Raw genomic sequence first — 21,522 nt, 5'->3', positions numbered from 1 at the left:
CCTGTCCCAGAGCAGACATAAGGGCAGCAGCAGTGTCAAAACACACAGTATTGTCAACTGGATGGCCTGATTCGCCTTCAACCAGCTGCAGGGCTCTCAACAGCTCAGTTTGGCATTCCTCTTTCGTATCTCATACCCAGAAGTAGAGGAGTGGGTTACTGATTCTGCAACCTTTAGTTCACCTTCAAACTCTATGGTTCCTGCAGGAATTCCCTTTTTAAATTGTGTCTCATAATAGAAACCAAAATGCTTTAGTTTCATAATTTAAAGCAACCGCCCCTAAGAGACAGAGAATCTGTATTACATAAAGTTGAAAAACATTAGCTTTTGGGTTCCAAAGATCTGGGTTCAAAGCCTGTGGTATTAACTAACTGTAACTTCGAGGAAGTCACTTAAATTTTCTGAGCCTTGTTCACCCCACCTATAGGCTAGTGATACTTCTCCCTTCACAGAGAAGTTGTGAGGATAATATGAAAAAATAATACATGTAGTGTAAAACACAACACCTGAAACATAGCCTACAATTAAATACTCATGTAATTACAATTTTTATTTATAATAAGAGATAGTCCTTACTGTTCCCTCTGACCCTATGTATGCTTTCTAGTTAAGTACAGACATCATTTTCTGCTATGTACAAGACAGGTCAGGTTGCAAATCTCTCAGCCTCATTGGGAACCGGAGTCCATCAGTCATTCGCAGCCATTCTCTGAATCAGAACAGCTGACAGAATCTTCAGTGAGGTCATTATTTTTAGCTTTGGAACTGTTAGAAAGTCTGCAGGGGATTTTCACAGCATTCAACAAATTAGCAAAGGTCATCAAAACAAATCTACTTACTGAATTCATTGGCTTGAAATCCTATCAAACCAGTGCTGTCATATTAAATTAGAGAACTTTCTACTGGCAATATTTCCATAAAAAGGATCAAGCTGAATTGTGTTTAGACATGCTCCATTGTTACTTCATTTTAAAGTCATAAATTTTGATGGCAAACTGACTTGTCTTCTATTTGCAACGCCCCCACCATTTGGTCATGTGATTTTCTGCTAGTCTAAAATTCCTCATTTCTCCTCCTTGCCTGTCCAAGTTCAGGTCCCATCTCCTTCCAGAAGCCGCTCCTAAATTCCTAAGTGATTTTGACCCTATTCATCCCTGTGCAAAGATGTTAAATACGACTCATTTAGGCTCCTACATTTTCACAGATTCCCTTAATGACACACATCTCTGCTTGGTCGATTATCCAAGCTTGTAGAACAGCCATCAATCAGCATGACAGACCATCTACACCATAGGTTCTTGCCAGATATTATTATGTTGAGCTCCTTGCTTCACATATTTCCATAAAAGTTTTGGAAGAAACACTTGAGAGTCAAGTAATTATCCATTTCTCTACATACTCTGCATAATGCCTTTGAATCAAGCCATATCACAAGGTTGCTGGATCCTTCAGCAACATCATTTTGGATCTAATATGATTGCTTTACTGAATTGTACTTTGGTGTTATGCCAAGGGACCACACTGACGGATTGTGTTAAGAAAGAACTGGATGAAACTCAGGGCCCTCTTTCTAAATACCTACTGAAGAATACCACTGAACAGTAAGTTAGGTTTTGTTTTGTGGACAATAGGAATATTATAAATTGACTGTGTTTACTTTGCTTGGCCATTAGAAAACTAGTGATAAATCTGGGGTCCATTTATTTCAACTGTATGGTTCACCCCTAATAGCAGATCTGGCTTTACCATGTTTATGCCTATAATTTCCCTTCACCATGGTCACCACAACTGCTTAATTTGATTCTTTTGTATTGAAAGGATTTTTATGAGGTGCCTTACATCTTTTGTAGAATGAGGCAGAAATTAAAAATAAATTCTTGATCTATTTTTTTCAGCGAATTACAGCAATTATAGCTTATGGACCATTATTTAGGAATTATTTCTTGGCTTGTGCGCTTCTTTCATTGTTGCACGTCTTCACAACTTGATTTTAAGCCTGAGAATATTCTTTACATTTTATGATACTCCCCACATACTGGCAGTTCCCAAGAATCTTCAAACCAGACTTCTGTTCACAGGTCTGTTTCTAAGTGATTGGCCATGTGATTTTTGACCTCAAGGTCAAAAAAAATCCAAACTTCGGGGCGCCTGGGTGGCTCAGTCAGTTAAGCATCTGACTTTGACTCAGGTCATGATCTCACACTCTGTGAATTCGAGCCCCACGTCGGGCTCTGTGCTGACAGCTCAGAGCCTGGAGCCTGCTTCGGATTCCTTCTCTCTCTGCCCCTCCACCTCTCATGCTCTGTCTCTTTCTCTCTCTCTCTCAAAAATAAATAAACATCAAAAAAAAAAAAGAAAAAGGAAAAAAGTACAAGCTCCACAGGATTTCACTCTTTTCTGTGTTAGAGAATTGGTCTAAGTAATCTTCAGTGTCCTCTCTGGTTTTAAAATTCTGTCATAAGTGCTTGTGTTCTCTAAAAGTATTTTTGCCAGATTCGGATATTATAGGACAGAATTGACTTAGTAAATTCCTTAAAGATATGAATGTGACCAGGTGACCTATTTATTGCACAGAATGTTCATGAAAGAAAGAGCTCTGTCCAAGAGGCATTCGCTCATTTTTCCATTAAACAAAGAAGAGGACACTTCTAGATACTTCGAGACAATTCAGTTCAGAATTTAAACTGGAAGAACAATTACAAGTGGGCAATAAAAATGATGTAGAAGGGCAAGGCCTTCTTAATTCTATAACATCACATATAACAAGTGCTGATTCCAGTTTATTTAGTACAAAAGAGACAGTGGGATACTGTTGAAGGGCCCTAAGTTGAGAGTTAAGACCTAATTTCAAGTCTTACATTGATCATTAATTAATAAACAATTTATTGCCCTTATCTATGTCCTTGGTTTTTCATTAGTTAAAAAGAAAATTATCTGCCCATATCTGTTTTGTGAGGGTCAAACAAGTCAATGCTGGAGAATACCTTTCAATAAGTACAAAGTGCTATGCAAATGTTGAGGATTACTTTGATAATTCCCTGAGAGCATGGCCATGAATCAAGAAACGACATCTGATGACTCAGTGGGTATTTTGGACTGCTTTTATGATTAAACTGGATGATTTCTCAAAGTTGGTCATTAAGATGGCTGAAGCAATCTTAGACTCTTGATGCTCTTCAAGTCTGTGAAGACCCAACAACGTATAAATTCTCCCCCAACTTCAAATTCAATGGATTTTAAGACAAAGCCTTATCAAGAGGTAGGCACTAGAAGGGATGGAACCATGTCTGTTTTGTATCAAATATTTGTTGAATATACGGAGGGAATTTAATCATGAGGTGTTCTCCCTGGCTATGTGGCTTGCTCCTTTACTATGCCAGTTAGGATATAGGATTCCAGGGTGTGCTTCAGAAAACTTAAAGATAATAACATGGAATTCTGAGATCACTTTGTCATGCCTGTGTTAGATTGCTTGTTGTCAACTTGGAATCACCTCCCCAAATATCATTGAAAAGAAGTTGGATACAGTTTTGCCAGAATCTGCTTCCCCAGATTATGGTTTTCCAAAGAGAGGCATTGGCACCAGATTTGGATGATAGAGGAGGAGAGGCCATTATTTTCTGGGGGCAATTGCTGCCAGATGCATGGGCAGATTTTCCAATCTTTGGGTATGCTCTTATTTCTCTATATTAAAACCTTTAATATCTTGAATACACTGAGTGGCTCTTCTGTTTTCTTGACAGAACCTTGATTGGCAATAGAATCACAAATGTTAAATTTGTGAATCGAAGTTTTTTTTTAATGTTTTTTAAAATTCATTTTTGAGACAGAGACAGAGCATGAGCAGGGGAGGGGCAGAGAGAGAAGGGAGATGCAGAATCTGAAGCAGGCTCTAGGCTCTGAGCTGTCAGCACAGAGCCTGACGCAGGGCTTGAACTCAAGGACTGTGAAATCATGACCTGAGCTGAAGTCGGACTTCCAACCGACTGAGCCACCCGGATGCCCCATGTGAATCTAAGTTTTAACTAAATGCATTTATATACACAGAGTTGTAATTAGCACTTTGGGAGAAACCATAGGATTGTTTTAAGCCATTTAGATTTTATTTAGCAAACTATTGCTTTTCAGCATTGAGAAATACCTTTGAGACTTAAGAAAGTCAAATGAAGTTTTCCAAAGTGTCCCATTTTGTTCTCTTAGAAGAACTAGGTTCAACAGGGCAAAGTTTCCTGCAGCCTATTAGTTTGGGCTCTGCCATGTTTTCACACTGTGTATTTGGCAAATTCATTTAACTTCTCTCAGTCTTGGTGACTGTATCAGCATGATGGGAGTCTTGACAGCTATTTTACTTTTCCTATAGGTTGTTGTGGGACTCAAATGAAAATGTTTGAAAATATTTCATGATATGTATTTGTATATGCACATGTATATGTATGCTATTATTCTCTGGTCTTACACTCATACTTGGTCAAATGCAAATAATAATGGGGATTGATAAGGATTCAATAAAAGTAACTTCCAGAGCACTGCAGCATTTCTACTACCTTTGAGGGCCAACATGTGATTACGTGCACACTTACGTCCATGAAATCTAGCCCAGTGGGCTCTGTGGATATAAAGGGCAGTGGCTGAGAAAGACATTATGTTGCAGGGCTGAAACTCCATGGACAAGAGTGGAAAACTTTGTTGCTCCAGTATGGACAGTTCTCCAACTGCTTGAGGCATACATAGGTCAGACCACACTGCATGGAATTGTAAACTGCTCTCTACTTCTAAGGTCACTGTTGTAATCACATTTTACTTTGTGGTAATTGGTCAGGGATACATTAAAGAAGTTTCTCAAGCCACTGAGATACCTTCTAATTCTACATACTCGTTGGCAGTGATACTATCCTTAAGTTATTGAATAAACATGGTTAGGATTTCACACATGCCATTTATTTAAAGCAAACCCTTTTTATTCATTGCACGGAGGCAAGATAGGGCTATGAACTAGAACAAGGGAAAAAGACATAAACCAGCAGTTCAGAATTGCTGACTGTCTTGGTAGCATTGAATAGATCTTTTAACACTTCAGTGCTCTGTTTCATAACTATGAAATGTAGACGTACACTGGCTTGTCCTTCCTTCAGTAGTGTTAAAATTACTGACTCTTCATAACTTTCTGATCCAAAACAGCGTTACATACACTCTACACCTACTCTCTCTCCTTCTCTCTTTCTCTCTTTCTCTCTCTTTCACACACACACACACACACACATACACACACTTCTCCATCCCTCTACCCAGTTTTTCTCTTCTTCAACACATTTGTCACAGCATATCATACTCCTGCAAGAATTCTATTTTATATCAGTGACTTTGTTTTATTTTCTAATTCCCTGTAACAGATTGTAAGGTATATCTAGTTAAGGGTTTTGCTTTGTATAGAACAGTTCATGATACCTCATAAGGACTATAGACAGAATATGAGTGAATGAATAAAGTTACGTGTGTCTAAATTAATTAACCAAGATTTTAAAATATCCTGCTTGGTTCTCGAAACTCTTAGGGAGAGATTGCACTGATAAATCCACAAAGTGATATTTTTTGAAAGTGCGCCAATGGATGGGCCACCCATTTTCCTTTCTTAAGGAAATGGAGGCTTTATCTATAATTGTGTAGGGGCCATAGTTGTTCAAATGCAACAAATGGAGATTTCCTTCCTGAGAATTAGGGAAAGAAACTGTGGGCCAAATTCTTTGTCACATCACTTTCTTGCCTATAAAGTAGGCTGAACAATCATTTGTATGGTGCTTCACAGAACACACAAAAGAATGTTGAAAATTAGTCTACTTGGCAGTGAGATACACAGGAATATGATGCAACCAGTAGCTGTATTTAAGCAGCCAAAGATAGGAGAAGTGCCTATAGAGTCTTTTCAAGTGATCCCAAGTTAATCTAAAAGGAATTGAGTCACTGGTCTGTGATCCTGACCAAATATACATACATATACACATACATATATATACATATGTGTATATATACATGTATATACATACATATATATATACACATATATATATATACACACAAATATGTATATATATACACTCATATATATTTGTGCAAATATATAAATTTATGCAAATATATAAATTTATGCAAATATATATATGCATTCGTCTTGAATGCCATGTTAAAATATCAATGGAATGTTTCTCTAGTTGTTGATCAATGATCTAATTTCTAATAATCTAAAACTTTTGGGAATGGCATTTGTGCATCCATACACGTGCTACCTTAAGAATGTAGTCTTTGGGGGACTATGATATAGTCATCTTGTCATCCTAGAAGTACTGACAGTGTTGGGAATGAGATGTGCACAATAATCGCTTGTATATGATAAAAGAATCAGAAACCTCTGGGAACCCAAAAATAGACAAAGAGAGCCAGGAAGAGTGAAACAAGTACTTGCTCCTGGCACTCTGTCATCAGTCAGCTCAAGAGTGGAGAAGAGGGCTTTGATTGGTTGGTGATGTACAGAAAGATCAGCTTTTTAGGAAAAAGCTAAGAGAGACGGGATAAAATGGTTAGAAATGAAGAGGGGAGAGCAGTGATGACATTGCAGCAATAGTGGCAACAATCAGGGTGATGACAGGTATGACAAAACTGAGGAAAAGGAGCACTCACAACTGACGTGAAAGTTGAAACTTCAGGATTCTGGGGGAGCAAACATCTGATTGCTCTGTACATCAGTGATGGTTGTGATTACCACTTACTTTACCTTAAACACTGTACCGGGCACTTTAGCTTTGTCTTAATGAGGTCTCTTAAGGACTTATACTCTCTCTATTCTGCTTCTATCTTCCAACCCTCCACAATTTCCCAAATTCCTCCTCCAGTGCCCAGTGGAACGCAGTCCAGCATAAGCAAAATCTCCTCTGTCCTCAATGTCCTTGTCTTTACCACTTGCTCCCACCAAAGCCTTGCTTTCCCTTACAAACACAGCTTACCCAGTAGCCCTCTCAATGTACTGGCTGTTTTTTCTGTGACATCTCTGATATTGGACTTGGGAGTTGCACTAAGTGCCTTTTTGTTCCTCATCGTCTCCTCCAGGCTATTCTCCATTCCTCCTTTCTAAAAACCTCTAACTTAGAATTTCATGTCATCTTACTGTCATGGGCCAATCCAAGGTTAATTCTTCTCCTTTCTCTGTATGTTTAGCTTTTTTTCACTCACACGATCCTGTTTTAAATCTTTGGGAATCCAATGTACATGCAGACTTTTTTCTTTTTTTTTTTTTTTTCAACGTTTTTAATTTATTTTTGGGACAGAGAGAGACAGAGCATGAACGGGGGAGGGGCAGAGAGAGAGGGAGACACAGAATCGGAAACAGGCTCCAGGCTCCGAGCCATCAGCCCAGAGCTTGACGCGGGGCTCGAACTCACGGACCGCGAGATCGTGACCTGGCTGAAGTCGGACGCTTAACCGACTGCGCCACCCAGGCGCCCCCATGTAGACTTTTTTCTATACACCAGACTTTAAGTTTTTGATCTCTTTTGCTACAACAATAATTTCTTCCATTTTGCCACAGACCTTGACTGTCCTAAGAAAGAACTCACCACAGATAAGAGGCTTCCTATGTGACTTCTTTTGGACTGGTGTATAAGGCTCAGAGCTGGTGTCGTGTTTATATGCAGTCTGCATATAAATATGCATATAAATAATTATTATTATTTTCACTGTGGGTTTAAAAGTACTAATGAATGACATACCATATCTGGGAATCTTTCGCATATAAAATGGTAGACCACAGATGTTCCATATGTGGGGTACTTTACAAAATCTAAGCTGTTCCGGTTCCAGTGTTTGGAAGTTATTCAGGTCACTTGAAAATGACTTTTCTGCCTCGGTTATTTAAAACCCGAAACTCTCTGGAATCAAGTGCCGACCCACCAGTGTGGCAAAGGCTTTTAGCTAATTATTTAAATCTCGGTAGGAAGCAAACAGGCTGGTAATGTAGATAGAGGAACACAGGTGAGACAGGTTTTTTGTTTTTTTGTTTTTACTTCAGTTCTTACTACTCAGTGTGGTCCATGCACAAATAGCATAGGTATCACCGGGTAGCATGTTAAAAGTTCAGACTCTCAGGCCCCAGCCTAGCTCATGAAACCAGAATGCATTCTAACAAGATCCCCATATGCACATTAACGTTTGACAAGCCCCTCAGGGAGCATCAGACAGGTGAAGGGTTTCCACTCTGACAGTTTCTAAGGTAAAAGCCGAAATGCTTGGGCTCTATTCAGTGGAATTTTCTTTGTCAGAATTGCAGGTCTATGTAATCTAAGCACAGGGAATACAATCTATTTGAAGTCAATGCAGTCACCTAGTGGGAGCTCTGTGACAAATCTGCCCTTCTACACAATCAAATGAGTTCAGTTAGTGCCTATAGGACAGGTTGCAGGGAAATGAAGATGAATATAGAAATTATTATTATATTATTTTTTGTGGTTGAAACAAATAAACTATACTTGATTTCGGTTTGATAAACTATTCCCATTAAAGCCTGTTGCTGTGTGTTCAATTCAAATATAAATTTTGACTAGCTTTTTTCTTTTTTTAAAATGAAAGAAAATGTTACTAAAGCAGCCAATGTGCATACCTCTCTTTCCCAAGTAGATAACCCCATTCACCACAGAATTATTATACAAATTAATGTGTCATTGATTGCATTCATATTAATATGTGGTATATATATTGGGGCTTTAAAGATAGAGTAGTATCTTGTAACAACTTGACTTATTATTACATGGATTTGAATGTCTGGTTCAAGCACTTAATTCCAATGAAAGGCAGGTCCACTGGTCTATTTATTTCAAGGCATCCACTTTTAAAGAAAAAAAAAAAAGAGCCTTCTGCCAGAGGGGATAAAGAAAAGAATAGCTTAAATTTTCTCCTTTGATCATTTCAATAATTTCTTTCTTTGAATTTCATGCTATTTTGTGTTCTTTGCTATACTTTCTTCTCTCAGTTCTGTTTCCATTCTGTTTCCCATTTAGGGAACTGGGTCTATTAGAAAGAGAGGAGCAGAAATTCGAAGCATTATAGCCTTAATGCAGTGCCTGTCAAACTTGGCGGCATATTGAAATCATTGGGGAGCTAAATAAATATTTGTGCAAAGGCCCACCTTCCACAAATTCTGATGTTATTGTCCAGGGTGGGGTCATGGTATCAAAGTTTCACAAGCTCTCTTAAATTTTTTTTTAGTGTTTATTTTTGAAAGAGAGAGACAGAGTGCGAGAGGGGGAGAGGCAGAGAGAGGGAGACACAAATCTGAAGCAGGCTCCAGGCTCTGAGCTGTCAGCACAGCACAGAGCCTGAACCAGGGCTCAAACCCACGAACCGAGATTGTGACCAGAGTCAAAGTTGGACACTTAATAGACCCAGGCGTCTCTAGCTCCTTTTTAAAATCTTTGATCTTAAAGATAAGAATAAAGCAATTTAAATGTGGAAACTGACACCTAAATAAAAACTGAATTATACATACTGTCACACAGTTTTTATATGGATGTGGTTCACAGAACAATACAAGTCCAGACCTCTCAAGAGAATATGTGCATTTCCAAGATTACAGGTGCTTGTGCATCAGAATTATGAGTAATGAATAGATTTTGAAACTATAGAACCACCGCAATCTGTTAGACCTAAAACTATATGAAAATGATTTGGGAACTAGTATCTGTAGCCATTTAGAAGAGAAAGGATTTCTGACCATTGTGGGATCTGTTGCAATTATAGAAGTGACCTGGTAAAATAATGGTTATTCTTTAAATTATATCAATATTCGGTTTAGTTGGCAAGAATGTCAGAAAATAAATGCCCAAATAGGAACTCAACTGAGACAGATTCAGGAAAAAGGAAGACCGATTAAAACCTGCTTTGTTCTCAGGGGTCTACTTTGCATTCAGATATATCAGACCTAAGAACCATGCAATTCACACCCAGTGGGGAAGCTAGAGAGAAGAGTTTTCTTAAGAGGCTACAAAGAAGGGCCAAATCTTCTACTTTCAAGTCAGATTTCTTGATTTCAAATCCCACTTGGACCACTATCATTTTGTGACTTGAGTCAAATTACTACCAAGTTTTGATTCCCTCCTCTACAAAATGGGATAGAACAGTAGGGTTTTGGTGAAGATTCAATGGGAAATCTTTGTTAAGTGTGTGGCCCACAGTATAGAATGAAGAAATATTAGCTATCATTATTATTAAGTTTGGATCCCAAGTGAACCAAAGCCCTCAGTTTAGCAGGGGTATCAAGTTCTAGATCAAAGTTACATTATAAAATATGTCTTTAAGTGTTTGGTTGATACCTAAATCATTTAGGCAAAGTAATAATCTTTATTTTGACTCCCTTTTTGGAAGCTGATAGCAAAATGGTCATCCATCACAGCAGCAAGGAAAGAGGAAATTTCTAGGAATCTAAATCTGTAAATCAGAGATATCTTCATCAATCTCCATAGCCACTCATCCAAGTATGGAAAATAAACTTCAACTGCCTCTAGGATTGAAATGAACAGTTATAAAGGCTAACTTTATAGTCAAGTTGATTGCAAAACTAATTTTCATGAAAAGAACTCCATTCCTCCACTGGCTTTTATTTTATAACTTTAAAGGATCAGAGACTTTTCACAAAGAGTGCTTTTTCACAGTTTCAAAGAAGCAGCCTGGAAAAAGGAATAAATTAATTCAGAAATATTCCCTTCTTCCCTACACCCACCCCTCTGCTCATCAAAAAAGCTACAGGCACTAAAATTCATTAACATTTCTATGAACATAAATGTGAAATATTCATTTTCATTAAGTAGTCTACTGAATATGGCAAAATCAAATTTATCTAAGGAGATATCCAATGCTGCTAATTTCCTTGACAATGGGGACATAAAGCAAGGAAGCCATGAATCATTCATGAAGTTCAATTTACTTCTGTTATTTTTGGTGTTTAGCATCCATGAATAGAAAGTGTGCAGCATGTTGTAGATGTTATTTTTAAATTATTTCAGATCAGAATTAATGATCTGGCAGGCAGCAATAAAGTAAGAGTGATTCAAAGGCTTTGCTTGTAATTATCCTATATTTCATATTTTTCTTGTGAGTATGTGTTCATGTATTCATAACATTTTTTCTATATTCTAATATCCTTTACATATCAGAATCACTTTAGAACCAATATTTTAGGAAAGCACATAAAGTAATTTACTGGTGATGTGACTAAATTAAATACACTCTCAGAGTCCTAGATTTTAGGGCTTAAAGACATCTTTAAGTTTATATAATTAACTGACCTCTCAAAGAGGAATGTCTTTTACATTAATACTGGTAAGTAGCCATTTCCAATTAATTGAAAACTCTGTGTGGGATGGGAAGTCTTTCTTTAGCAAAGACTTATTTCATGAACGGGCACATTTGCTCATTGGAAGTATTTCTCTCAAATTCTGCATCCCCCTTCTTATAACTTTTGCCTCTCTGTGTGCTTGGTTGCTGCTATATCACCAGCATTTACTTTATACATAGAGCCACATGTGCTCACCACTTAAGAAAGGCTAGTTGAATTGAATTGAATTGAATGGGTTCAAATCTTGCATTCTGGTTGTGATAGTTTTGTGTCAACTTGAGTTGGTCAAACATTATTCTGCATGCTCTTATGAGGCTGTATTTGCATGAGAATAACATTTTAATTGGCAGACTAGGTAAAGTAGATTGCAATCCCTAATGTGGGCAGGCTACACCCAATCCATTGAAGGTCCAAAGAAAACAAAAAGACTGACCTTCCCCAGAATAAGAAAGAGTTCTTTCGGCCTATCTTTGAATGGGGACAATCAGTTTTTTCTTGTTTTCAGACTCAAATTGAAACACTGGCTCTTCCTGGGTCTCAAGCCTACTGGCCCTCAGGCTAGAACTATACCATCAGCTCTCCAGTTTGCTGACTCACCCTACAGATCTTGGGCTTATCAGCTTTCATAATTGCATGAACCAATTCTTTATAATAAATCTCTATCTATCTATCAAGCATCTATCTATCTATCTATCTATCTATCCTATTTGTTATGTTTCTCTAGAGAATCCTGACTAATACGCTGGACAATACCAAGGATAACGTTGCTGTTCTATATGGTAGCATTTAAAACATTTGGAAATAGCTGTCATGCCTCTCTAAAATTTTCTTCCCCGATATCTTGGTCTCTTCTTCCGAAGGAAATTATCTTAATATGGCATTAAGAACTGGATACATGTGGTTTTACCAGGACAGACTTTTGTAGAACTGCTTCTGTCTCATGTCTGGATACTACGCTTACTTTGATTTTATTTATAGGTGTTAAATAAATCTTAGCATTTCACTTCGCAAACATCACATTTTCTCAGGGAATTTTCCATAGCTGAGTTGGGCCGTCTTATTGGGTAGACACATTTTTCTTATCACTTGCTATTTTTTGGACAAGGAAACAATTTTATTTTGGAAATAATCCAATATGACTATGGCTTGACATTCTGTGTATATGGTGTTACTACTAAGACTTTTAAATCAACACAATGACAATATTCCTAGACTAAAAGATAGATTGATAGTTCACTAAATTGAATACATTAAAGCAATGCCTAAATTAAAAGTTTCCAAATCATTTTTAAAAAAGAAACAGGTATAAAAATAACCCAGTGTCATTACATGTTATCTTTGCTTGATAAATTGATTGTGGTTTAAGTAGGAGGGACATAGTTAATGACTCAAGTCAAGCCCCACCCCCTCCACCCCACAATTGATAGTAAATGATCACATTTAGCAGCCTATCAAAGTTCCTCAAGCAAAATGTTGTTTTTCCCTAACTGGCTCTTGACTGACACATTTACAACTTAAAATTTTTAAGTTAGTCTTAAAGCATGAACATAAAAATTGTACAAATGAAAGAATATTTTATTGCACATAAAAAATCCCTGCCTTAAATTTTATCTAAGAAAATTAGAGCTAGACTTATCTTCTAAGACTCAAAAGACTTGAAAAGTTTGAACCTAAAATATTTAGCATACATACACTCCACAGATACTGTCAGGTAGGAGACTAGGTTTTAATTATTGTGTTGTGAACAAAACAATGCTCCTTTCCCTTCATGGAGTTTATAATCCGCAGAGGGGAAAAAAACAATAAAGATGGAAACAAATACTACAATACTAAGTGCCATTTGGGAAACTAACAGAGTTTTGAAAGAGAATAAGTAGGGTTTCCTAATTTAGATTGGATTCTCAGGAAAGCCGCTGATTGGAGGTGGCATCTTAGGTGGGAATTATAGGATGAGAAGAGGAAATCACCAAAATGAGGAAAAGCATTTCAGACCGAAGGAATAAGATGGTGAAGATAATGAGATAGAAGAAAGCTTAGTCTGCAAGACACAAAGAATCTAGGGTGTTGGAGTTAATGTAGTAAAAGAAGGGAAAGATAACTATAGATAAGTGTGGAGGTATCAAGGGAGGGCAGGTCACACAGAGCTAGAAGATTAAATTAAGAAGCATGGAGAGTCTGGTGCAATGGGAAACCTTTGAATATTGTTATTCATTTTATTTTTTATTTTTTTAATGTTTATTTTTGAGAAAGAGAGAGAGAGAGAGAGAGAGAGAGAGAGAAAGTGCATGCAGGAGAGGGGTAGGGGCAGAGAGAGAGGGAGACGTGGGTTCCAAATCAGGCTCCAGGCTGAGCTGTCAGCACAGAACCCAATGCAGGGCTCATACCCACGAACCGTGAGATCATGACCTGAGCCGAAGTCAAACACTTACCCGACTGAGCCACTCAGGTGCCCCAGAATATTTTTAAAGCATTGAAGTAATATGACTTGATTTATACCATGCAAAGATCACTTTGGCTGCTGGGTATAGAATGGGCTGGAGTCAAGAGTGAAGGCAAGAAGACCAATGGAAACATAGCTACAATGATTCAGGTAAGAAGTAATGGTGATGGCAGTAGGGCTGAAAAGAGTGAAAGAGCTTGATAAATACCTTGCAAGTAGAATGGATGGTACTTGAAAATAGATTGAATAGGAGGAGTGTGAGGGAGATGTCAACAATTAATCCTAGGATGGTGGTTGGATAGTGAGATGAAGGAGACTAAAAAGGAAACTCATTTGGGAGGGAAAAATTGATAAGTTTTGAGCAAATTGAATTTAAGATGTCTTTGCAACACCAAACTAGATATGTCAAGAACAGTGCTATGTATCAATCTGGGACCTTGAAGAGATCTGAGCTGGAGTTATAACTTTGGGGATCATTGGAATAAAGATGGTATGTAAAGAGATTGTAACCTTTCTGAAAACATTGTCAGTGAAGGTGGGAGTTGGGTGGCCAGATTACAATAGGTTAAGAAGTTGAGACAATAGACAAGAAATATAAACCAATCTTTCGAGCAGTTTGTAGAAATAGAAAGCAGAGAGATTAGGAAACGTTTAAGGAGAGATGTGGGCATAGAGTAGAGATGTTTATGATACGAAGAGTTTTCAGCTAGTTTTTAGGCTGTGAAGAGAGACAGCAGACTGGGTGAGATTGAGGATCTAGGAAATCAGGGGTAGAGGTGTGTGTTAACTTGGGAAAATCAATTAGAGGAGAAAGCGATGGAATCCCGAACACTGGGATCAGGTCAGTGTATTCAAGGAATAGAAGCATCTCTTCCTTTGAAATACAGGGGGCTAAGTCAGAATGATGAAGACATAATGATCAGACCACTGAGAGATTCCAGGCCTGAAATGGCTTCTACTTTTTGGGGTATAGTGAGAGGTGACACTATCTGCTGATAGTCAGAGGGTAAGATTAGGATGGAGATTTTCCTCAATTGTTGCTTCTGGGAATGGGAAAAGACACCTGAAACCTCCATGACTGTTACCCCAAACCCTTTTCATATCTTTATGAAGCTTGTGGCTATCAAGCCTTCACATGATAGCTTTATTGATTTCAAATTCCAAGCGCTCTTAATACTAAACTCCTTGATTGAATTTTCTATGTGCCATTAACTCATTTTATAGCATCCCAGGGCCAAGAAGCTATTAATGTGCTCCAAGTTCAAGTAAATTTTCAATTTAATAAGGCTTTATGGCCTTTCCAATTTTACTTGACTAGATGACATTAAAGTGAAGCAAAACATCTTTAATTTGTCTCAGAGGACCTAACCAAGGAAAACATTTCCCCATCCTTGGGACTGTGATGGGAGAGAACATAAGCCAGTAAATTTTGTAAGGTAGGTAAAGTTTCTACTCCACTGGTCACAAAAGTGTGATTGGTGCAATCTTACCTTGGCAGAATCTCTACTTTATCATTCTTATCTCCCAACTAATACTGGAGCTTCTCATTTATAATCACTTTAAAGCTCAGTTATAGACTTCATAAATTGTCAGTTCAGGGAGAGCTGTTTCAGCAAATAATGCAACACATGTCTCTCCATGTAGAGTTAAAAAATAGATGACTGACAGATTCAGTATTTATTGATACTTAGCAACACATCGATTATGTACTTAGGCAAGAACAAGCAAAGCTCATTCAAACTCCATATTATTGCCATATGTTACTTAGTTACTTGAAGTTTTTTACTCTTAAGATTTAAAATCTCGAGGGGCGCCTGGGTGGCTCAGTTGGCTGAGCGTCCGACTTCGGCTCAGGTCATGATCTCATGGTTCTGAGTTCGAGCCCCCCATCGGGCTCTGTGCTGACACAGAGCCTGGAGCCTGCTTTGGATTCTGTGTCTCCCTCTCTCCCTGCCCCTCTCCTGCTCATGCTTTGTCTCTCTCTGTCTCTCAACAATAAATAAATGTAAAAAAATAAAAAAGATTTAAAATCTCAGGTGCCTGGTGGCTCAGTCAGTTGAGCATCTGACTTCAGCTCAGGTCATGATCTCGCAGTTCGAGAGTCCAAGCCCTGCGTCGGGCTCTGTGCTGACAGCTCAGAGCCTGGAGCCTGCTTCAGATTCTGTCTCTCTCTCTCTTCCCCTTTCCAGCTCATGCTCTGTCTCTCTCTGTCTCTCAAAAATGAATAAACATAAAAAAAAAAATTAACAAAAAAAGATTTAAAATCTCTTTACACTGATTAATCTCTTGTTTAAAAGGGACACATTTTTAAGTAAAATAATGTTGATTTAGTAAGCAATGTTGAGGCTTTTAATTTTTTTTTTAGGTTAACGTCAATGGAATCAAGGACTACTCAGGTTCCTGCCTCCACAGACTATCCTCTCTTTCCACAGTTGCAATCATTTGACCTTTGACCTAAATGCAAAATTTTGCTTCAGCTTCTGAGATCTATTCTAACCTTTATCAGGGATAATTTTAGGAAATAAAGACGAGTCTTTGGTTGACTCAGCAATCTTAACCCAGCTGAGAGTGATTCCAATTGGTGTTATACTTTTTTTTTTAACTTTTTTTTTTTTTTTTTAATTCTAGAGAGAGAAAGAGAGAGTGTGCACATGAGAGGGGGAGAGGGGCAGGAGGAGAGAGAGAATCATAAGCGGGCTCCATGATCAGTGCGGAGCCGAAGCAGGGCTCGATCCTGTAACCCTGGGGTCATGACCTGAGCTGAAATCAAGAGTTGGGCCCTCTACCGACTGTGTCGCCCAGGCACCCCTTTTTTTCTTTATTTTTTTTATTAGGTGTTACACCCCTAATGATGGGTGCTCTTTGCTTCTTTGCTCACCTATTGATTGGAGGATTCTGTGAAGGAAAGTACATTGCCTGGGTTTGAATCCTCTTTACCACTTTCCTTGCCTGTGGTTCTGGGTTAATTATTTTACTTTTCTGAGCCTCAGATACATACTCTCAAATGTTATTAGAAATACTTATGTTACAGAGGTGTTGTTTGGTGAGTAGAAGACAGTTCCATTCCCGCTCCTGTCCCCTTTCTCCCATGTTCCTACCTTCATAGACTCCTCATTGCACAAATTCTCCCGGCTTGAGTTTTTGCTTTGCTTTAGGTAAATACCTTTAGGGACCAGATTTCTGTGAACTGCTATTGGATCACTTTGATGATGGTTACCATTTTCCTGCATTCATACATATTAGCTGATTTTAGGGTCCTAGCTACTAGGCCTTCCACCTCTCCAGACATCTGGTTGTATTTTACTGAATGCCTCAATGATTATGACGTACTTGGGTCACCACCTATTGCCTGATATCATATTTTATGATAACTTTGGACTATCAGGATGCTTGGGCTTCCCCCCATACCTGTCCCACAAAAATTGTGTTTAATTTATACCTCATTTACAGTTTTTGTTTGGGTCATTATATGGTATGATAAATGGACCTAAAAGCCATATATTTTCTAAATATGAACAAAGAGAATCTCTGCTTAAAGAGGAGTATAAACCTATGATCACAGAAAAACTTGATGTGAATTATAAAATATATATTTTGTGAGAAAAATGCTGCTAATTTCAGGACTTGCAATTTATAACATAGAAACAATTCAAATACTTGTCAAAATTCATTGCTTCTTTAAATGAATGGTGTAAACCAGAAGATCTTGTAATTTCAAGAGGTTGTCATACCTTAATGCCAGCATAGAAGCAAAGATAACAAATCAGTAGAATCAACGAAAGAGAGGTCAAGGGTAAAAGCCAACCCATACGAATAAGCTATTCATCCTGCTCTTTCCATATCAGTCCTAAAAGCTAAGGTTTACTTGCTTAGCTAAAGTTCAGCCTTATTTATAAAACATCATTAGCCATTAATAAACAGTTGGGTTCATATTTCATTTCTATGGTTTAATTTTGGTTGTCATTGGCATTTAAACCAAAGTCACCATCAATACTTTTATATATTAACATTCTTCAACCAACTTATTTATACATTGTATTTTAAAATTAGAATATTAATTAAGGAATAACTCATGAATGTTCTTGTTCATTCCAGGTTCTAGTGGTAGTAGACCAATGTGCATGTCTAAATATACAGCTATATCTGCATAAGCATTTTTATTTATTTCCAAGCCTATATACAACAAACTAGAAAACTAATGTAATTGCTTAATAATCAGACACTGGTGAATACATTTGCTCTTTAATAATACTATAGGGTCATCTGGAATGTTCCTTTGGTATTTTGATATCTAGATCTGGGAGTATTTTAGGTTATCTAAATAAATAGCTCTCTATTTCTCACATTACATTAAGCAGTTTTAGAATGCTCTGAATTACCTCCTGCACCCTTCTGTGCCTCTAAAAACCAGGAAATCACCTTGGTCTGGTATTCCAAATAAACGGGCTCAACTGCCTGCATGTTGATGGCTGAGAAACTATGAAACAGAGTCAATCAGATTAAATATTAGTGACTAAGATATTCTAATTGTCAAGAAAGCAATCAATGAAACACAACCCCAGAAGACAAACAAAATCAGTTACTAGACTTGAAAAATATCAACTCTTTGGCCCAGAGCACAAGCCTCATGAATACTATCATCCTGTTCTTCCCATGAAGAAGGCCAAATGTGCACAAGACTCTAACATAGTGTTGTTCTAAGAGACAACAATTTACAGTCATTCACATGTACAGACTACAGAACCGAAAACAATCTCACAAGGTCTTTTCATGTTAAAATGTTTTGCCTCTCTTATTAATGCAGCTTGGGGATTAGAAGGCTTTGGGAGAAACTCTACCCTAAGGAGAAAGCATGAGTTCATAAATTGTCCAGCCAAAATAAGTGGACTTTCTCTAATGGTTCAAAAGTATAACTGCATTGAAATGACCCTTGAGCCACCAATATGAGGGAAATGTCACTGGACTGTGAATCTCTTGAAAAATTGGCGGGAAAGTGTAGCTAAAAGTATCCCAGTTCCAATTACTCAGGGCAAGGTTGAATTTAATTGGGTCAAGCAAACATCCGTCTTTCTCATTCCCCTGTCCAAGTAACTCACAACTTTCAATCTCCAGAGTGCAGTTTTGCTCATCCAGAGGATATCTTCGTAGATCCATCATACATGCAGCTGTGGTTGTGATCCTGTCAGGATGAGAGAGAGAAAAGACAGCATCATAAAGATGATGACTTTCATTTCCAGGCTTCCCAGCCCCCCATCGTGTTTACCAGTTGGCATCAAAATTTTGTGATTACAATTTTTGAAGGTGGGCAGATTAAGTTCAAGTCTTTCTTTGCTGCTCACTAGCTGTGTGAGTTTGATCTAGTTTTATTTATCTCCGTAAGACTAGGCCCCCCTCATCAATCAAAATACCTCCTGCAAAGGATGGCTGTGAGGATGAAGAGAGATAATGTGTGGAAAACTCCTAGCCTGGTGCCTCGTAGTTGGTAAGTGCTCCACAAATGATGGCCATTTTACAGCTGTTACTATCCCATGGTCCTTCCTATACTTTCTAGCATCTAGCAATGTCTGTGACAGTATCTACAGTGGGTCTGGCCTTATGAGTAGGAAGAGATCAACATTATGCATCAAAACCTATCTCCCTTTCCTGCTATAGACTAATAAAACAACAACAAAAATGACAAGAACAGGAAATACAAATCAAAACCACACTCAGATATCACCTCACGCCAGTCAGAGTGGCCAAAATGAACAAATCAGGAGACTATAGATGCTGGCGAGGATAGGAGAAATGGGAACCCTCTTGCACTGTTGGTGGGAATGCAAATTGGTATAGCCACTCTGGAAAGCAGTGTGGAGGTTCCTCAGAAAATTAAAAATAGACCTACCCTATGACCCAGCAATAGCACTGCTAAGAATTTACCCAAGGGATACAGGAGTCCTGATGCATAGGGGCACTTGTACCCCAATGTTTATAGCAGCACTCTCAACAATAGCCAAATTATGGAAAGAGCCTAAATGTCCATCAACTGATGAATGGATAAAGAATTTGTGGTTTATATACACAATGGAGTACTACGTGGCAATGAGAAAGAACGAAATATGGCCCTTTGTAGCAACGTGGATGGAACTGGAGAGTGTGATGCTAAGTGAAATAAGCCATACAGAGAAAGACAGATACCATATGGTTTCACTCTTATGTGGATCCTGAGAAACTTAACAGAAACCCATGGAGGAGGGGAAGGAAAAAAAAAAAAAAAGAGGTTAGAGTGGGCGAGAGCCAAAGCATAAGAGACTCTTAAAAACTGAGAACAAACTGAGGGTTGATGGGGGGTGGGAGGGAGGGGAGGGTGGGTGATGGGTATTGAGGAGGGCACCTTTTGGGATGAGCACTGGGTGTTGTATGGAAACCAATTTGACAATAAATTTCGTATATTGAAAAAAAAATGACAAGAACAATAAAACCCGCCTTCTATGACAGTTGGGTCCTCACATTCCTCACTATTAGAAAGATTTGTTGGATTCATCTGAGATCCTCTTCTACCTATACTCAGCAGGTAGCATATAACCAGTAAAGAAACACTATCCTAGGATTGGTGTTCAGAGAGTATTTACCAGTTTCCGCTCTCCATTGACTTTGTTTATGCAAATCCCAGAAACTTGACTCTAGATATCCTACTGGGATTTCCATTATCCCTCCTTTTCTCTTGCCTCTAAAATTTCCTAGAATGTGGAGTGTGAGAATACCTTAAATTCCTTTGGCTAGTCCATGCCTTCAAACATTTGGTATCACTTTGTAATTGACAAAGTACTTTTCTTTAAAAAAATTACATAATCCTTCTGTACAAAGTAATGTATAATCATATTTTAATGAATTTGAAAGATTCAAATTTAGTAATATTTCCTTTCTAGCTTAATCCATAGGAGGTACAACACTGGACATTTTCCATAAATACTCTGAATGCCAAAGAAGTCAGGTATGTCTTCTTAGGGGGAAAATTCTTAGATAGCATCCTACCACATCTCCTGTTCTGAATCTTGCTTGTTTTCATTAACAGTGCATCTTGGATTTGGTCCCATGTGGTAAATAAGCTGTCTTAAAAAAATTTACTACAATAGGTTCAGTTATATGGAAATATCATAATTTATTTTTCCAATCACACTTCGGTGGACATTTACATTGTTTTCTTTTTTTTTTACTTTTATAAATGAAGATGCTCTGAATATACTGGTATACTCTACTATGGCTAACTGTATGTTGGTCATTTCTAGAAAGAGAATTATTAGAAAGAATGGTATGTATATTTGAAATTTTGCCACATTGCTCTTCATAGAGGTTGTGCCAACTTATACTCCCATCAACAGTGTGTTTAAATTTGACAAGGTATTTCTCAAACCTATGTGTTTTGTGGCTTCTAAGATGAGTTATTGTTTTGGTCATTTGTGTTAACCCAACAGAACCTTCTTCTTAAAAACATTATTAGGAAAAATACTGGCCATTTCCAATTTCTCTTTGGTTTTCCTTATGAAAAATTACAGTTTACTGAGGTGAACATTTGCATATTCCCTTTGAAACCTTCCTTAGACAGGATGTTGGTCAATTTAATCAGATTTATTTGAGCATTAGGCAGGGGCAAAAAGAATTTTAAAATTCAATTAAAAAAATTTCTTCAAAGTATTTTACAAAAAAATACGAAGACTAGTTGTATTCC

General features: G+C 37.8%; 1 protein-coding gene across 2 annotated transcripts in view; it reads right to left on the bottom strand.

The window, feature by feature from the left end:
- The window catches only part of GABRB1 (gamma-aminobutyric acid type A receptor subunit beta1), a 380,581-nt gene that overhangs the window by 82,958 nt on the left and 276,101 nt on the right, over window positions 1–21,522 (bottom strand). For both annotated transcript variants that reach the window (XM_047092020.1, XM_047092021.1), the window contains exon 5: window positions 18,911–18,993. In XM_047092020.1, coding sequence (XP_046947976.1) covers window positions 18,911–18,993 — 83 coding nt within the window. The remainder of the gene's footprint in view (window positions 1–18,910; window positions 18,994–21,522) is intronic.

The sequence above is a fragment of the Lynx rufus genome, unplaced genomic scaffold, assembly GCF_022079265.1.
Source record: "Lynx rufus isolate CCGP_SWC_20201006 ecotype Redwood Valley unplaced genomic scaffold, mLynRuf1.p SCAF_3, whole genome shotgun sequence".
In the NCBI taxonomy this organism is placed as follows: Eukaryota; Metazoa; Chordata; class Mammalia; order Carnivora; family Felidae; genus Lynx; species Lynx rufus.
This window is presented reverse-complemented; position numbering and strand designations above follow the sequence as displayed.